Here is a 17,910-nt window from a genome sequence, read left to right as displayed (position 1 = left end):
CAGGAAGAAATGTGTCAACATTATTTTCAAGATAACCGTGACTCTCACTCAACCATGTTTCCACAATCCTAAAGTCTTCTGCGTTTTTTCCACAGTCGCCTGAAGGACCGAAGGGAGACCATATGTATATCATAATTTTTGGATTCAATATTTCATAACCACCCGAAAGGAGTAGTATTGCAATCCTCCATACGAAGAACTTCCACAACTCTTTAACTACGTACCGCGCAATGCTTGTCTGATCTGCGAGACCTGTGGGGTACAAAATAATTAATAGAATCTTTGCGTGTGTGTTCAAAATATGCTTTCCATTTAGTTGCTTAATATGTCTAGATATTTCATCTTGTGCCACATTATTCAGTAGAAGGATAACACCGTTCGATATGCTTCTGAGTGTTCTTTTTCGATCGTCGATTTGTTTGTTTAAATACATAACAGTTAAAGTCTTCTGTCGTAGATGAAGTTGTCGTAGTAAAACGTTGAAAGATAAATATTCTTGATCGGTCATAGCTGAGTTGTTTGTGGAGATCACAAGGTCGCTGTATTCCTCTAAGAAAAAACTGTCAGTTATTGCTCTGATATAGTTTGTTAAAACATGTCCTTCCGCCAGCACCTCACGTATTTCTAGGGGCGTTGTGCTCCTATAAGTAACCGCGCAGATTATTATTAGCAGTGAGGTGTGAGCACTCATTTCTCAATCCTCAGTTGCAAATGCAATCTAGACCTGAAACAATAAGCATAATGTGTTCTAAATTAAACATATATCTCTTCTAGGTAATGCTGGTGTCAACTGCTGGGAAAGAAATGCAAAATCATTTTTAATGCATCTGAACAAAATTCAGCAGTTACATGTTACATGTTAAATTAGGATGATTCAGGCATGTTTGTTCGTGCATTGGACGTTTGTGCATACTTTGATGTTGAGGAATATTTAGTGCGTATTTGAGAGTTTAGAGCTTATAATTCTCAACAGCAATAGTAAGTTACCGTAACAAAAGTCTTCCGGGGTTTTAGTTCATAGACAGGCATCAATTCGAAGGACCTGCATGTCATCAGTCATTATTAAGTTCATAGATCAGTGGACTCTAATTTACGTCCTAGGAAGACTTTTCCCACGATATATCTTTTTATTTTCAATACGCTTGTTAATAATAATAATAATAATAATAATAATAACAATAATAATAATAATAATAATCCAACAAAGAATTGTCTCAAAGAACAGAAGGAGTGGTTGAACTCATGAGAAAGAGAAGGTTACAGTTCAATGGACACTTGGTGAGTGAGGATGGATAATATACTAACGAAGAGAATCTTTGAATTCTTCAGGAAGAGGGAGACAGAGCTCAAATGGTTTCGAGAAGTCAGCTTGAACTTGACGAAGATGGGGTTCCAGAAGATATCACGGAAGATATCAGGGCCAAGGCGGCCCTACCTGGTATGCTGAACAGTGGCCTTATGGGGCGATGGGAAGAACGGAAGGAAGCGGCCATGGCCTTAAATTATGTATCGTCCGGGCATTTGGCCTGGACGAGAAGTGGAAAACCACGGAAAACCACTGCGAGGATGGCTGAGGTGGGAATCGAACCCCCTCTACTCAGTTGACCCTTCGAGGCTGAGTGAACGCCGTTCCAGCCTTCGTACGACTTTTCAAATTTCGTGGCAGAGCCTCAGGGATGTGGCAGCTAATCACGGTAACCACTACACCACAGAAGCGGACATTGTTATTATTATTATTATTATTATTATTATTATTATTATTATTATTATTATTATTATTATTATTATATTATCCCAGTTATCGGGGACTGGCACTATATGTATATTAAACCAAGTTTTACAGCCAGATGCCCTTCTAGACGCCAACCCTTTGTGGAAAAAATGTATTTGCCCTTTTCTTGTTTCTTTGGTGGTTGGTAGTGTAGTGTATTGTATTTAAATTAAGATGTGTATTAAGACGATCTAGCCCCGAGATAGAGAATTTAACCAAATGCGGCAAAAATACCCGATCGAAAGCAGGGCCCTATGGACCGAAGAAAACTAAGCTGGCAATTCGGCCAAAGAGGCGGATTATTATTATTATTATTATTATTATTATTATTATTATTATTATTATTATCTATATATTAAAATACTTTACAAAAAACAGCCTTGGTAAAGCCGTCCGTCCGTTCTACTGGACCGATTTGCTTCATTTCTGTTTTATTCTCTCCGGTATTACCTGCCGGGGAATCATGAGATTGTTGATAAGTCTCTAAGTTCAGCCAACTTACAGTAATCTATATATATATATATATAAAATAACATGTCCTGACTGACTGACTGACTGACTGACTGACTGACTGACTGACTGACTGACTGACTGACTGACTGACTGACTGACTGACTGACTGACTGACTGACTGACTGACATTCATCATCGCCGAGCCAAAACTACTGGATATAAAGAAATGAAATTTTAGGGATACATTTATATTAGAGTGTAGGTGCTCACTAAGGGAGGATTTTTGGATATTCCATTGCTAAGGGGGTGAAAAGTGGGGGCGAATTTTTTAATGAGGATATCTATATCTCAAAAACAAGTTTACGGACGTAAACATTGGCATTTGGAATCTCCTTTAAAAATAAAGAAACACGTATTTTTTTTTGTTTTTTTGTTTTTGTAAAATCTAATCCTTAGGGGTTAAACAGGAGTGACAAATTGGGGTGAATTTTTAGAAACGTAAAATATTACAGACGTAAAAATTGGTATTTGGAATCTCCTGTAAAAGTAAAGAAACATAGGTGATTTGTTTTCGGAAACTCCACTTAAGGGGAACTAAAAAGGGGTGAAATTTTAAAATGACCATTTGTACAGTATATCTCAAAAACTTAACATGTTACAGAAGTGAAAATGGTACATTTAATCTCTATTAAAAATAAATACACGTGCATTTCTTGTTTTCGGAAAAACCACTTGGGTGGGGGGTAAAATGACTGAAAATGGGGTTGAATTATTTTTATTAGGATACTGATACCTCAAAAACTGAAGATGTAACAGATGTGAAAATTGGTATTTGGAATCTCCTTCAAAAATAAAGAAATACGTATATCTTGTTTTCGGAAATCCACTTAAAGGGGGGGGGGGTGTGGAATATAATTTTTTTTAATCATTTGTATGAAGATGCTATTATCTCAAAAATTAAAGATGTTGCAGACGTGAAAATCTTCTTTAAAAACAAAGAAAAACGCATTTTGGGGGAAAATCATCCTGGTGGCGGGGGTGAAAAGGGGTTGAATTCCTTTTATGAGGACACACATCTCAAAAACTGAAGATGTTACAGTCGTGATAATTGGTATTTAGAAGATCCTTTACTAATAAAGAAACAAGTACTTTTTCCGGAAAATTCACTTAACGGGGCGAGGGGTGTGTGAAAGGAAGAGGAAAAAAGTGAATTATTTTAATGGGGATACTTATATCTTAAAACTGAAGGTAACAGACGTGAACATTGGTATTTGGAATCTCCTTTAAATATAAATAAACACGCCTTCTTTTTTGGGGGAGGGGTGAAAAAGGAGTTGAGACAAATTGATTTTACTGTTCATAACGTACTTGATTCTGATCATAAACCGAACATTTTTTATCTTTCTTGGGTTCGTTTTCAAGAGCCATCTTTCCCTTTGGAGAACTTGTAGTTAGGCACATAAATAAAAATCTAAACACATTTGAAATAAGCGATAGGAACGACATTGACCGTGCAATTGTTCAGCTCTATAATAAGGTCAATAATGCACGGAAGTACAGTATACTATTCGTGTCGCCAGAAATCCCGCGCACTTGCCTACGCGCGACAATGGTGTTGGTCACATTGTCAGCTATGACAATGGCAGCAGATGTAATTTACCTCAAGTAGCGGCCCTGCATCTTGCCGCGGGATCCAGAACATCAATAATAATAATAATAATAATAATAATAATAATAATAATAATAATAATGTTCTGGACCTTTGTCAAAATGCGCGGACCGCGCTGGAAACGGGTCCTGGCCGGGCAATGATTACGAATGCAGTTCGGCCGCGGGTTCAGTACCGCCAAGGCACCGAAGACGACACCACGCCGGATTTCCTCAAGGATTTTATCCATATTTAAAATGCTTTTAGGAAAAGATGGCAAAGCTTTAGGGACCTACTGACCTGGCGCAATACCTGGACCTAGCCCGGTAAGTACGAAATCCATTGCTGGAAAGAAAGATTGAAAATGGGAGGAACTTTGCCATAATCTCTCAGAAAATGAGTCAGATCGCGAATTTTGGCGGATTTTCTCAGAAAACGAGTCAGATCGCGATTTTGGGGGGATTATAAAACGTTAAGCATTCAATTATAAATATCAGTATAATACCGTAGCGAAGCACGGGTATCTTGCTAGTAATAAAATAAAATCGTTAAATGACCAGTCCAATAATTGCAGGAGGAGGCTTACCCTAACCCGCAATACATTCTGTACTTAGGTAGCTAAGCGACAAACGCTCATTAATATTCCTATATATGTGATATTTCATCCTTAGTAATGTGATTGCAAGCAGCCATGTTTCATCACTATCTGTCAAGCCAGAGAGTATACACTTCCTCTGATCATGGAAGAATATTATTCTCTGATAGATACTCTTTGATTATCTGACCTTCCCCAACTTCTGAATATAATCAACAGATGGCAGAACGTTCCTAATAAATTACTTGCTGTTAAGAGAAAACAGTCCAAGTACGCACAAACGGGAAGGTATCAAGTCGACTAGCCTTCTGTATGACCATTAATCAAGCGCAGGGACAAACTCTTGAAAAAGTGGGTGTCTACTATAACAGTATAGGGAATGGGACAAAGGATTCAAGATATGTTTCGGGTTTTTTTTATGCTTCCGATTGCGCAACATGAACACCGACTTGGTGGCGCCGAGCCTCACCCTGTTCTTGGCGTTAGGACGCTAAGAAAAGCGGCACCCAGTTCAGAATACGGAGCGGGAAGACAAAATTCGAATCGCCCCGCCCACTAAAAATGGGCGAAATGCAATGAGTACCAACTTACTAACTTGACTTAAGATAGGATATTTCGGTACTACCGCATTAATTACTGCATAAATGATCAGCAAGTCATACGTGAGCATTTTAGACTACAAGGAAAATTATAAAGGGTTATTGTAATTCCGTATTACTCAATGTGCGCAGCAGACCAGAGTCTACGCGCCATGACTCTAGCTATGATAGCGGGCGTGTCGCAAGCAGCGTGACTATGCTAACGAAGATATTCATTTAGCCTTTTTACTCCCACTCCCGAGTTAACTCGGACATCCGAGGGGCTTCCGCTGTCAGAACCACGAGTTAACTCGTATTTCAAATGCCCCGCTCTCTCCCGGTGCCGAATTTAGTTGTATGTTCCAGTTCTGTCGCTGAACGTGAGATGGCATCATCTGACAATGCTCAGAGAAGCACACAGCTATCTTGATACATCGCAAGCACCGTATATTTAGTCTCGACCCTTACACTCTTCTTTGACAGCTGTCTTGAGTCACCCAACATGGCTGCATCCACAAGCACTAGTAAACAAATTTTGACGGGAAGTTTTATTTTAGATGTTTTAGGTAATGATGACGAGTTTGACTATTACGAGGATAGTGAAGATGATATATTAGTGAATGATTCTGTGGAAAGTGATAGTAGGAGTGATTTATCTGAAGGTGGGGAGGAGGAGGAATTAGAAATCGAACCTGATCACATGGTGCGGAAACGACCGAAGTTAGTGCCACCACATACAGTTTCTCGTAGAACCTGGATAAATGACGCTAATTTTACACCAATGAAACATGATTTTGACCCAACCCTGTCTGGCATTAGGGACGAACTTAACCTTAACGAACATTCTACCGAATACGAAATATTCATTACGTTATTCACAAAGGACAAATAAGACAAGTCATAAGAGGAAGGAAACTAAGTATGAATGTGTTAAGTGTAGTGCTTCACTTTGTGTACACCCCCGGAATGGAAATTTACCACACAGTAGTGAAGTTTCGATGAAAATATGAAGGGATAATATTTTAGTTTCATTTTTGGTCATAAAACTTTGTAAATAATTGTAAATATAAAATAAATATTAGCTTATTTCAGCTAATGTGAAATTATCCAAAATAACCCAGGATGGGGCATGCATAAGCAGGAAAGATACTTGGGAGTGAAAAGGTGAACAATGAACAATCGGAGTTCTTTCCGCATGTGACAGCTGGTTATATGAGGTCTTGAACTACACTTTAGTATAACCCCTAGGTTCCCCATAATGAAAATTATGGTGGAGAGCCTAGGGTGGCGTTTGCGTGGCTTGGGGTGAGTGTATTTAAGAGGCGAACAGGGAGACCACCAGAGAGTGGATGAACTAGTGCCCATGTGTTCAGACGTGCAGGGCAGCGGCATAAATATTTCTTTGTGAGCAAGCCAGTTTTAGTGAGAAGAACTATAGAAACTGTGTAATTGTGACTGGAAGCGATGTGACAAATCCGGGAAGTTATTGCATTTAAAATCTTAAAGATACGTGATTCGTAATTAGACACAGTGGGTGTTCAAGACACTCGTGTGAGCGAGGCACAACGCGTAGTGGGAAGGAAATTGAACCTTCTGACTGGGACTTGTGCTTTAGAAATATCGAAAGTTCACGGATTATAAACGTTAATCCAACGCACACCGTGTTTTTTAATCATGAATACAGCTTAGAAGGAAAAGGGAAGAAATTAATAACAGTGAAATCCAATTGAAGTTGTAGTAGTGAGGATAGGTTTATGAAAGCATAATCAGTGCTGGGAGGTGTATGTTCCATATACTTATGAAGATGGGTGCTGTTTTTTTCAGAAGAAGTGTTAGAAGGAGTATTTATCTTTAGTAGCATTTACCCTGGGGACGGTGATGGAGCGTCAACCGAGGACTCAACCCAGGAATGACATCCAAGTTTACAGCACCCGTACATGAGCTTCCCATCAGCTCGGACAATGGACAACTATCACCCACATAAGTAGACCACAAATATATTTTTTGTTGAATGCACAAAGAATGGGTTAGTTTGTAAATAAGCATAGCTTGGACGTAATATTGGGCTATATCCAAGACCAGAATTTGTTTGTTAGTGAGACAGCTGGAGTGAGCTACGGTTAGGGATTTCTTCTTCTTCTTCTTCTTCTTCTTCTTCTTCTTCTTCTTCTTCTTCTTAATCTGTTTACCCTCCAGGGTCGATTTTTTCCTCGAACTCAGCGAGGGATCCCACCTCTACAGCCACAAGGGCAGTGTCCTGGAGATTCAGACTTTGGGTCGGGGTATACAACTGAGGAGATTGACCAGTACCTCGCCCAAGCGGCCACACCTGCTATGCTGAACAGGGGCCTTGTGGAGGGATGGGAATATTGGATGGGACAGGCAAGGAAGAGGGAAGAAAGCGGCCGTGGCTTTAAGTTGTGTACAATTCCGGCATTTGCCTGGAGGAGAAGTGGGAAACCACGTAAAACCACTTTGAGCATGGCTGAGTTGGGTATCGAACCCACCTCTACACAGTTGACCTCCCGAGGCTGAGTGAACCCCGTTCCAGCCCTCGTACCACTTTTGAAATTTCGTGGCAGAGCCAGGAATCGAACCCGGACTTCCGGTGGTGGGAGCTAATCACGCTAACCACTACACCACAGAGGCGGACAGAGATATTTTCATGTCATTAAATTTTATTGAGTTAAATTAATGAAAGGTAATCTATGTTTCATAATTATTAAGACAGGGAATAGCTAGATATTTTAATGCTATTTGTTCGGGGCATCGACCTAGAAAAATCTTTTGCCCCTACTTGCACCATATGTTAGGAACCTGCGTGTATTTGAATGTGGGGAAAGGAACGTTAAGGACTACCCAAACATCTAGTCCCGAGGCCACGGATATTAATCATTTACAATTAAAAACCCCTGACCCGGCCGGGAATCGAGCCCGAGGTCGCCGGGTGACAGGCGAACGCGTTGCCCCCTATACCGCGGGGCCGGACAGTAGCTAGATATAGTAATGGAGAGCGCTTGCGAGGTTAGGAAAGGTAGCGTTATTTGTGTATACTGTCCAGGTAGTGAAGTTCTTAGGGAATTTTCGATAGTGTGGGAACTGCATGTTTTTTCCGTAATGCATGTAATTTATAATAATGTATAGTTGAAGCGAGCGCTCCGTTTTATATAGGTAATTTTGCATGTTTTGTTTTTATAAGAACGTGACTGTGGTTCATTTTGTGGAGTGTGTACGCCCTGGAATCGAACTTTATACCCCACATGTGTAGCCAGGGTTTCTTGTGTTGATTATCTTGTGTAAAGTAAATGCATAGACTTTTGAAGTTACCTAGTTTAATTTGAGTAATTTCGAGTTAACTGGTGACATAGAACATTAAGGGAATAGGATATTGTCGAGTTGCATTCTGCGGGACATGAACCAAGGAATAGGTGGATGCGAATGGTTAGTTTAAATGAGTGAATTAACCCGACACGGAAGCATAATTGAGTTGTGCATTGTATGCTAGAAAATAGCATGAGACTTCGCGTTCAATTTGATATGTTTTCCTGATGTTTTTTAAAGGACAGAATGGCTGTGATTTGTTTAGAAGCCAGAGTGCTCATTTGTAGACAGGGAATGTTAAGAGGAAAGAGAATATCAGCTGACCAATCAATCAATCAATCAATCAATCAATCAATCACTACTGATCTGCATTTAGGGCAGTCGCTCAGGCAGCAGATTCCCTTGGTGACCGCTGCGACGAAATTTATGAGGGAAGGAGGCGAGTGTTTGTCGTAGGCCTACGTTAATGGCATTTTTTTCCTTTGCTAACCATTCACCAGTTGCAAGAATATGTTTCGTGACCCAAGATCAGGAAACAAACTATTTAATTTGTTCTGTGTCAGTTGTCACCGATATGTCAAGTAAAGAATTAGATGAAGGTAATAATGATAGGAGGGATTACGATCCTTAGATAACGTCCTTTAGACAGTGTTTTCAGGTGTCCTCCATGACAGCCAGGAGAATGTCGGTTCGATTCCCAGGCAAACCAAGGACATCGCCACACACAATGGTTCCCGGCAGTACAGTCACGTACTGTATATTGTTTTCTGTGTATATGTTCTTACCAAGGAAATTATATCTATATAGTTGTTTGTATGTGTCTTGGGTCTTAGTTTCGACGTAGGTTCCGTCCTATGGTCGTTCTCTATCTTTTGCCTGTAGAGTTTCGGGCTCGAGTTCCTGGCCCGAAATCGTGTTTTATTGTGTGTGAGGTGTTTTCCGTCATTTGTTTTTGGTGATTCGTTTTTGTTTTGTAGAATAGTCAGCCACTCCCGGCGCGTCTCATAGAATTTGCTTTTTATGCGTAATGTTACCGCATTGCTTGAAAGTGACGTATGCCGGGCTGAGTGGTTCAGACGGTTAAGGCGCTGGCCTTCTAACCCCAACTTGGCAGGTTCGATCCTGGCTCAGCCCGGTGGTATTTGAAGGTGCTCAAATACGACAGCCTCGTGTCGGTAGATTTACTGGCACGTAAAAGAACTCCTGCGGGACTAAATTCCGGCACCTCGGCGTCTCCGAAGACCGTATAAGTAGTTAGTGGGACGTAAAGCAAAATGACATTAATTATTGAAAGTGACGTAATTATGTACTAGTTTCTTTGTGCGTGCATTCGCTAATGACTACAATACTGTATGGTCGTTGGTGGTAGAGGACTTATGAAGGGGAAACTTAAAAAAGGAAATGAACGTCTTATCTTGTGAAAATATATTTTTAAAATTTTGAAGCGGAATTTCACCGCAAACTTTGAAGTCTTTATGACTTATTTCTGTGCAGGGTTTTTTCCACTGTATTCTTGAATAGTGTTCGTTTCTTTCCTGATAGTTTTGCCGTAACGAGATCAATTAAACCTCATAAAAGAAAACTGATGTCTGATCTTCCTCCGCATTGTAGACCTTTAAGGTAGATTTAGTTCTTTTTAGCCGAGGACGTTCCTCCACCTAAGGAGCTGGAAGATACAGCGGAGGAAAGTGCGTACAGACCGCGCACGCCCTCTCAAAAGGGGGTCGTTGTCCATACATCCATTCAGGTATTCTCAGCCTTGGGGATGTAGTGGCATCGAACCCTGAACAAATAGGTCTCACTACTTACCCGAACCAGTATTCGGTCACGGCGAACTGTATGCTGCACTCTCTCGGGCAAGATCGTTTGAAAAAGTCGAATAGTCGAAGCACAGAGAATATTGCATGGAAAAAAGTGTTATAAACTACATTACGAATGAATCAGTCATCATGTACTAGTATTAAATATTCATAAAACTATTGAAAAGGGCAGGCGAAACAATATGAGTGTGACAGGCATATCAAGGCGAGTTACCTGACCTATTTATAAGAAGTGCTGCGGAACAGCACGGGTCCAATAGATATTATTATTATTATTATTATTATTATTATTATTATTATTATTATTATTATTATTATTATTATTATTATTATTATTATTATTATTTCAAACAGTTTGCAATATAAACATTACAACACGATATAATTTTAAATACAACCTTACCCCAGTAGTAGTCTTTATCGTTATTAGTTTCGTTCCTCAACATCCGCGTGCTGTTTCGTGACTACATCAAAGAAACGCAATATTGACCATTTATAAGAATCGTTCATGCAACCTGTTCGCATGATAGCGTTCATATTTCACGTATAGTGTCCGATAACAATTATTTCGAGCCATAATGACGAGCAAACATTCGTATGGGTATACACTGCGATAATACAACGCGTGTAAATATATTATTGGGCGTGTGCTTATGAATATGGAATGTGGAAGGCATTTTTAACTGGGACTTCAAGCGCCATGGAAGTTATCAGTCCTTTGCTGGTAGTTTATTCCCTCAGCTTGCAAAAAGAAAAATGAGTACTTTCTTAATTCCTAAGTGTAAAGGTGTTTGAACATTAAACTAACCACTCTATCCCATTTATGCTAAGGATTCGATCAGTAGGGACCGTAATTTATTTATTTTTAAGTTAACGTCACAACGTCACAGGTAGGCCTTATGGCGGCCATGAGATAGAGTAGAGCTAAGACTAGGAAGGAAGCGACCGTAGCGTTAATTAATGTATAGCACCAGCTTTTACCTGGTGTGAAAATGATAAATCACAGAAAACTATCTTCAGGACTGCCGAAAGTGGAGTTCGAGAATACTATCTCCTGAATAATACAGGACCATTAACAAAGCGTGAGACGTAAGGGTGCACATTTTGAACACGTGCTGTACCGACGCAGTTAGATGCGTGTTACCTTCGACACCCCACAAGTTATAAAGACGTATCTTAATGTTCAGAATTTATTTATAATTTCAGTACTGTTTGTTTCGTCACTTCAGGGGCGTAGCCAGAGGGGATTACTGGTGGTCAGAAGACCCCCCCCCCTCCATGGAATGTTTACAAAAATAAAATAAACAGAAAATAAACATTCAGAGACATAACTGTAGAACCAACAGATTTATAACTCTCTTGTATCAGTGCCCTTATAATGGTAAGTCATGCATGCGCCTGCATTGTGTTCTACCATCATTTTGTAACTATAAACCTCGCCATCGGCCGATCCTGGCTACTCTACTGTGACGCATACTGTATTTATTGCAAGGCATATGGAATATTAAAACCCACTATTCATTATTAACAATATTGTATCATGAATTTTCTGATTGCAGATAACGAGAGACTTCTGCGAATGGCTCCGTGGGCTGTGCGGCATGGAAAAGACTATCATGACGGAGGAAGTTCTCACTCAGCTGTTCGAGATCGGCTTCGACATGCCTGCCGCACGTTCCTTGTGTGTGAGGATCCAGGAGATGTCACACGTGACTGCCGCTATCGCCAAAGCTACAAATCTACCCGCGGTAAGTTATCATACGATGACCTTCCCTACTTATCTGCGCTTTGTGAGATGAGGAATTCCTCAGTTGAGCCGATAAATATTTTCTCACGCAGTTTTGTCTCGGCTCCGGCAAAACAACAAGGCGTTTCCTAACCATGTTTCTTCTTAACTTCTCCCCATGTTCTTACCAGTTCTCCCCAAGGGCGTAACGAATGTGATACGGGCCCGTCTGTCAAAATAAAAATTAGGGCCCCCCTCAAAAACAATGTAAAACCTATGAATAACTTAACATACATTTAATTACAACCGGTAGAAATATGAACAAAAGAATTATTCTTTATTGTAAGATTGTTAAAAAAAATAAAGTGTAATAGGTTTTACTTGACCGCCTCCGCGGCTTAACAGCTAAGCTGCTGAGCTGCCAACCATAAACGCTTAGGTGTTTGTCTTCTTCTTTTTCTTCTTTATCTCTTTATCTCCAGGGTCGGATTTTCCCTCGGAATCAGCGAGGGATCCCACCTCTACCGCCTCAAGGTCAGCGTCCTGGAGCTTCAGACTCTGGGTCGGGGGATACAACTGGGGAGGAGGGGCCTTGCGGGGGGATGGGAAGAGGAAAGGAAGCGGCCGCGGCCTTAAGCTAGGTACCATCCCGGCATTTGCCGGGAGGAGAAGTGGGAAACCACGCAAAACCACTTCCAGGATGACTGAAGTGGGAACGAACCCACACCTACTCAGTTGACCTCCCGAGGCTGAGTGCACCCCGTTCCAGCCCTCGTACCACTTTTCAAATTTCGTGGCAGAGCCGAGAATCGACCCCGGGCCTCCGGAGGTGGCAGCTAATAACACTAACCACTACACCACTGAGGCGGACTTGGGTGTTTGTACTAAACTTAATTGTTTTAATTTATTTTCTTTTAAAAAATGCTTTCCGTCGCAGTGTCACAGATAGGAGTTATGGCGACGATGGGATAGGGAAAGTAGGAAGCAAGCAACCGTGGCCTTAATTAAGGTACAGACCCAGCATTTGTCTAGTGTGAAAATGGGAAACCACGGAAAACCCAACTTCAGGGTTGCTGAACTTGGCGTTCGATTGTAACGCAGAAAAATTTACGAACACAATTAATTAGACTACTAGACTAGCTAGTTGCTTTACGTCGCACCGACACAGATAGGTCTTATGGCGACGATGGGACAGGGAAGGGCTAGGAGTGGGAAGGAAGCGGCCGTGGCCTTAATTAAGGTACAGCCCCAGCATTTGCCTGAAACCATTTTCAGGGCTGCCGACAGTGGGGTTCGAACCTACTATCTCCCGAATACGGGATACTGGCCGCACTTAAGCGACTGCAGCTATCGAGCTCGGTACAATTAATTACAAAACTATTCAAATAACATTTGAAAAAATATTAAACCGCACAACAGGTAAGCGGTAGAGCCTCCGTGGCTCAGACGACAGCGCGTCGGCCTCTCACCGCTGGGTACCGTGGTTCAAATCCCGATCACAGATGTCCTCATCAGCTGATCAACGTTATCAGTCAACTCAGTTTCGAACGAGGTCTCTTTGCGCGAAGCTAATAATATGCTTATCTGTTGTGGAAATGAAAATCCACAGCCTGTTTCCAGTCATTCGACCGGGTCAGGAATGGAATGAATGTAGCCCCATCTAGCGGCGAGGATAGGAATTATGCCGGCTGCCGAAGCCTGTCGCACTCTTCTGGGGCAATGCTAAATGACTGACAAATGAGATGAAATGTTAATGCAGAGTGTTGATGGAATAAAAGATGACAGGGAAAACCGGAGTACCCGGAGAAAAACATGTCCCGCCTCCGCTTTGTCCAACACAAATCTCACATAGAGTGAAACAGCTATGAAGAATAGGTACTTGTTGAAGATCCGACAGAAACTGAAAAAAAATAAGAAATACCAGTTAAATTCAGACATTCACTGAGCTTGCAGTCAAGAGCTGGTGAGTTTGAACCCTACTAACGGCAACCGACAAGATGGCTTTCCTCTTGCTTGGGGAGTGGGATTTTGTGTTTGTATCGCATTTCGCTATAGCAATTACAAGCCTATTAACTTGTGTTTTATGGCAAGTTCCTTTGTGGCAACGCTTATAAAATTCAGGCCATGGATGATGAGGATGCTGTCTCTATAAGAGAACCCAGGAAAGCCATGTACTGCCTATCGGTTCGAGCAGATTTGACGTTCCTGCAGACAACTTAAGAAAGCTACCGGGAGCCGTCACAGAGTTAGAGAGATGTGGCATGCCCCTTGTGAAGGCCATTATAGGTGGGCCGGCAAAAGGTTGCACTTGACAGTTGTAATTCATGTTGGCACCACTACAAAAACGAAATGAAGAACGTCACCCGTCAATCAGAATGACCAATCTACTACTTTTTATGTCAGATACAGTTACGCATTTTATTCATTTTAATTCCGTATAGTGCTTATAATCTTTTATTTGCTTTCAAAAATATGATCATTTAAATTATAAGGTTTAAACGAGCCACAAAATGAATACGAACTATTTTCATTTGATTGTTGTTGGCAATATTTATAGTATAGTGGTGCCATCTATAACTGGCTTGACTGTCGTATTGAAGTGTTGCCGTTTTGCCTGTCGCTGCCAGCACGTGGTCAGGTGTGATTCGCACGTTTATGAAAGTTTTGTTTTCTTTGTGAGATAATTGTGAAATTTTATTTCAACGAGTGCAGTGCGACGTCACGGAAACGACAACATAGTCATGAACCGCGAAGTGAAAAATTGGTCATTCTTTGCGCCGCGGAGTGGCCCTTAATAGTCAGGCATTAGAAAAAGTTAGCCATGTCGCAACATTCATTGACTCGGCAATGGCATTACATGGCATCATCAGGGACTGTCAGGAGTTGATGATCTGTCTAGACGAAGATGACGACAATGACAAGGAAGGCGACGGTAGTGATACCTTCCAGTATCGATCATCTACCAGTGTGAATCAGGTATGAAAATGTTTCTGAAATTTCGCAAACTTAATACATTTGACTTGAACCTTGTATGTTAGCACCGGTATATGTTATTGTAACATTTATTGGTGTAATTATAGTAAGATTCTTGTCGGCCGATTTCTTCTGTACCTATTTTCTAATATCATGATAATAAGAACTTCGTAGTAGAACTATATCATATCATTTTGTGATGAAATATTTTATTGAAAACTTAATCGGTGTGTTGGAAGTTCGATTTTTGCCGGCCGATTTCATTTGTATTGTGTATCATCGCGATGACATTATAAGCATTTCTACCGTGTTTTTGAAAACTCACATGTCTTGCAATCAGCTGTTGTTACGGCGGCAACATCGCTTCGTGCGCCATTGCAGTGCAACCAATATTGTGCACAGCTGTAATGTGCAACCTTACGCCGGCCCACCTACAGGATTGTAGAGGACGTCTTGTGCAAACATCTGCGAAGGTAGCCGCTATCAGGAAAAAGTTTGACAGGGTCCTGCAACGAAATCCAGGGTGGAAAGAGATAGCAAGTAGGTTGTGGTGACACCGGCTGAAATCCACGGTGTGTTTGTTTTTCGATGCTGATTTCTCGGCAAAGCTCTCAATCCGGTCTTAAGCCACATGCAGATTAAGCCACACCACCTCGCAAAGCCCATTTTAATTTGCCCGCGAAGTGATCTGATTGGCTAACTTGAACAGCTGATAAAATTACGACGGCGCAAAATATCAAATTATGTTTTCTAAATTATTTATCGGTATAACCAATCCTGTAACACTCATACGACTCACGTTGTTTCCGAGCACCCTGTATATAAATATTAATATAACACTTTATTAGCACAATTTACACATGTTGCCGTGATGTGGAGAGCCCGTGTAACAACGCCAGGGATGCAGCTGTGTTCTGGTGTCTTAATTGGTCATCTTATCAAGGTTAATTGCAATATATGTCTTAGATATAGCACATTCCATTTAAATCTGCAATAACAAACTGCTACTTCTAAGTATGTAAATATTCTTTTACGGCATAGTAATTATTACTATTAAGTTTATGATATCATAATTGATCATTCAAACTTCATTTCATCTTAAGCTGTTTCTTGGTAAGAGGGACGGAACTTAATTTTACTGCAGATTATAATGCCAGTATCTTAGTTCATTTAAAATTGTAGATTTATTATTATTATTAATGCATGTTTTATGCCATAGGCTGAGTTGCACAGTGGACTACGCCGTGAGCTGTGGCGAGACATCAATGCTGAGAAAATGAAGCCTCGTCTTGTAGCGTTTGGACGCTGCTTACCCATGATTCCACCCCTGCGGTTTAGACCTCCCGCCGAAAAACTGTTCGAGAACTGGCTGGAGGTCCGCACCGTGCCGCCAGAGGTGGTCACTATGGCTGAAGTGTTCGAGGGTATCACGGATCTCAGGTACAGTTTATTATACGGGCTACCTCAAAAGTGAATGTGGGTCCAAAAACCTAAACCGTACACATGTTAACATGAGGTTTAAGTTAACAACGTCTGGCTCTTCTATCTTCCATTTCTACCCCAACCGGGCGAGTTGGCCGTGTGGTTAGGGGCGCTCGGCTGTGAGCTTGCATCCGGGAGAAAGTGGGTTAGAATCCCACTGTCGGCAGCCCTGAAGATGGTTTTCCGTAATTTACCATTTTCATACCAGGCAAATCCTGAGGCTGTACCTTAATTAAGGCCACGGCCGCTTCCTTCCAACTCCTAGGCCTTTTCTATCCCATCGTCGCCATAAGACCTATCTGTGTCGGTGCAACGTAAAGCCACTAGCAAGGAAAAACCACTTCTAAACACTTTGCAGTCCTAACATTCCTGTAACTCAAGTCACACACATATACACTAACAACACACACATACACACTAGGCTAGTAACAACCGCACGAAATTTGAAATTATTATTTTAACATCATTATTAGTAGTAGTATTCATATAACTTATGTTATGATACCAAAAATGCATTGCAATGCCCAAGGCAGTAGCAACATCCGAATAACTAATCATCAGTTTGAAACTGGGCCAATAAATCGTGAGGTATAGAAAAGCAATGTAGGCTATACAATGCAGTGATAACAGTAGGAGTACTGAATCGGGGTAAAGTATCAACAGTCTGGACAACAGAACTAATAACAAAACGGATTGCTACCAATGTACAGTATGTCATTTACTCAATATTCCATACAAATTATAGACTTCATAGAAAGAGAGCATAGCAATGGGATTGTTAGCGGTTGTTGAATCGTCAGCCTGAAGGATGGTTGGATCCCCCCCCCCCCAATAATTCCACCATGGACAGCCTTGACATCACTGATGAGGTGTACTAGGGAAATATGTGAGTTCTCTTCTTCGAGTAAGAAGGAACAATATTATATCAGTTTTCCAGACCCATTGAAATGCCCTAACTAACGAACCCCATGAGTGACGTTTTCACACTATTCATAACAGGTTGGCACAATGCAAGCACGGAGAGTTTGTCTATCATCAACACATACAACAGGTAAAAGTCCAGGGAATTTAAGTTAGGAAAGCGTGGTGGCCAAGCCAAGGTCGGATAACTGCAATTATATGAATAATAGCTGTAATACCCGTCATTGACGGGATAATCATGAGGCATGTACATAGTTACCTAACTCCTCAGCTACTTTCCCCAATATTCATGCAGACTGTTTTACTCGGGCAGCAGTAATCCCACCTATCGGAGATAAGTGCCAGCAGAAGAGACAAATCAAATCACAACAACGGTCAATGTAATGTTATTGTTAACAGTTTTAAGACCTTTCAATATTTCAGACCTTCACATTTAGTTTTTTCCCGACTCTCGGATGTTAGGGCATCTACTGTAAAGGGAGTCCTTCCTTCTTTCATGGCACCTTCTTGTCTTATTGTTCAAGTGATCGTTCCGTTACGGTTTTTTCTCATTATTTAAAATAATCATCTTCACCATTTTCCTTGTCGATATGGACGGACAACCACACGGTTTTACACCTTA

At 41.0% G+C, this 17,910-nt stretch overlaps 1 protein-coding gene across 1 annotated transcript in view; it reads left to right on the top strand.

The window, feature by feature from the left end:
• The window catches only part of LOC136857528 (uncharacterized), a 42,907-nt gene that overhangs the window by 14,480 nt on the left and 10,517 nt on the right, over positions 1 to 17,910 (top strand). The window contains exons 2-3 of the mRNA XM_067136259.2: positions 11,746 to 11,934; positions 16,105 to 16,325. Coding sequence (XP_066992360.2) covers positions 11,746 to 11,934; positions 16,105 to 16,325 — 410 coding nt within the window. The remainder of the gene's footprint in view (positions 1 to 11,745; positions 11,935 to 16,104; positions 16,326 to 17,910) is intronic.

This window comes from Anabrus simplex, chromosome 1, assembly GCF_040414725.1.
Source record: "Anabrus simplex isolate iqAnaSimp1 chromosome 1, ASM4041472v1, whole genome shotgun sequence".
NCBI lineage: Eukaryota > Metazoa > Arthropoda > Insecta > Orthoptera > Tettigoniidae > Anabrus > Anabrus simplex.
Note: the sequence above shows the minus strand (reverse complement) of the source record. Positions and strands in the feature narration are given on the sequence as shown.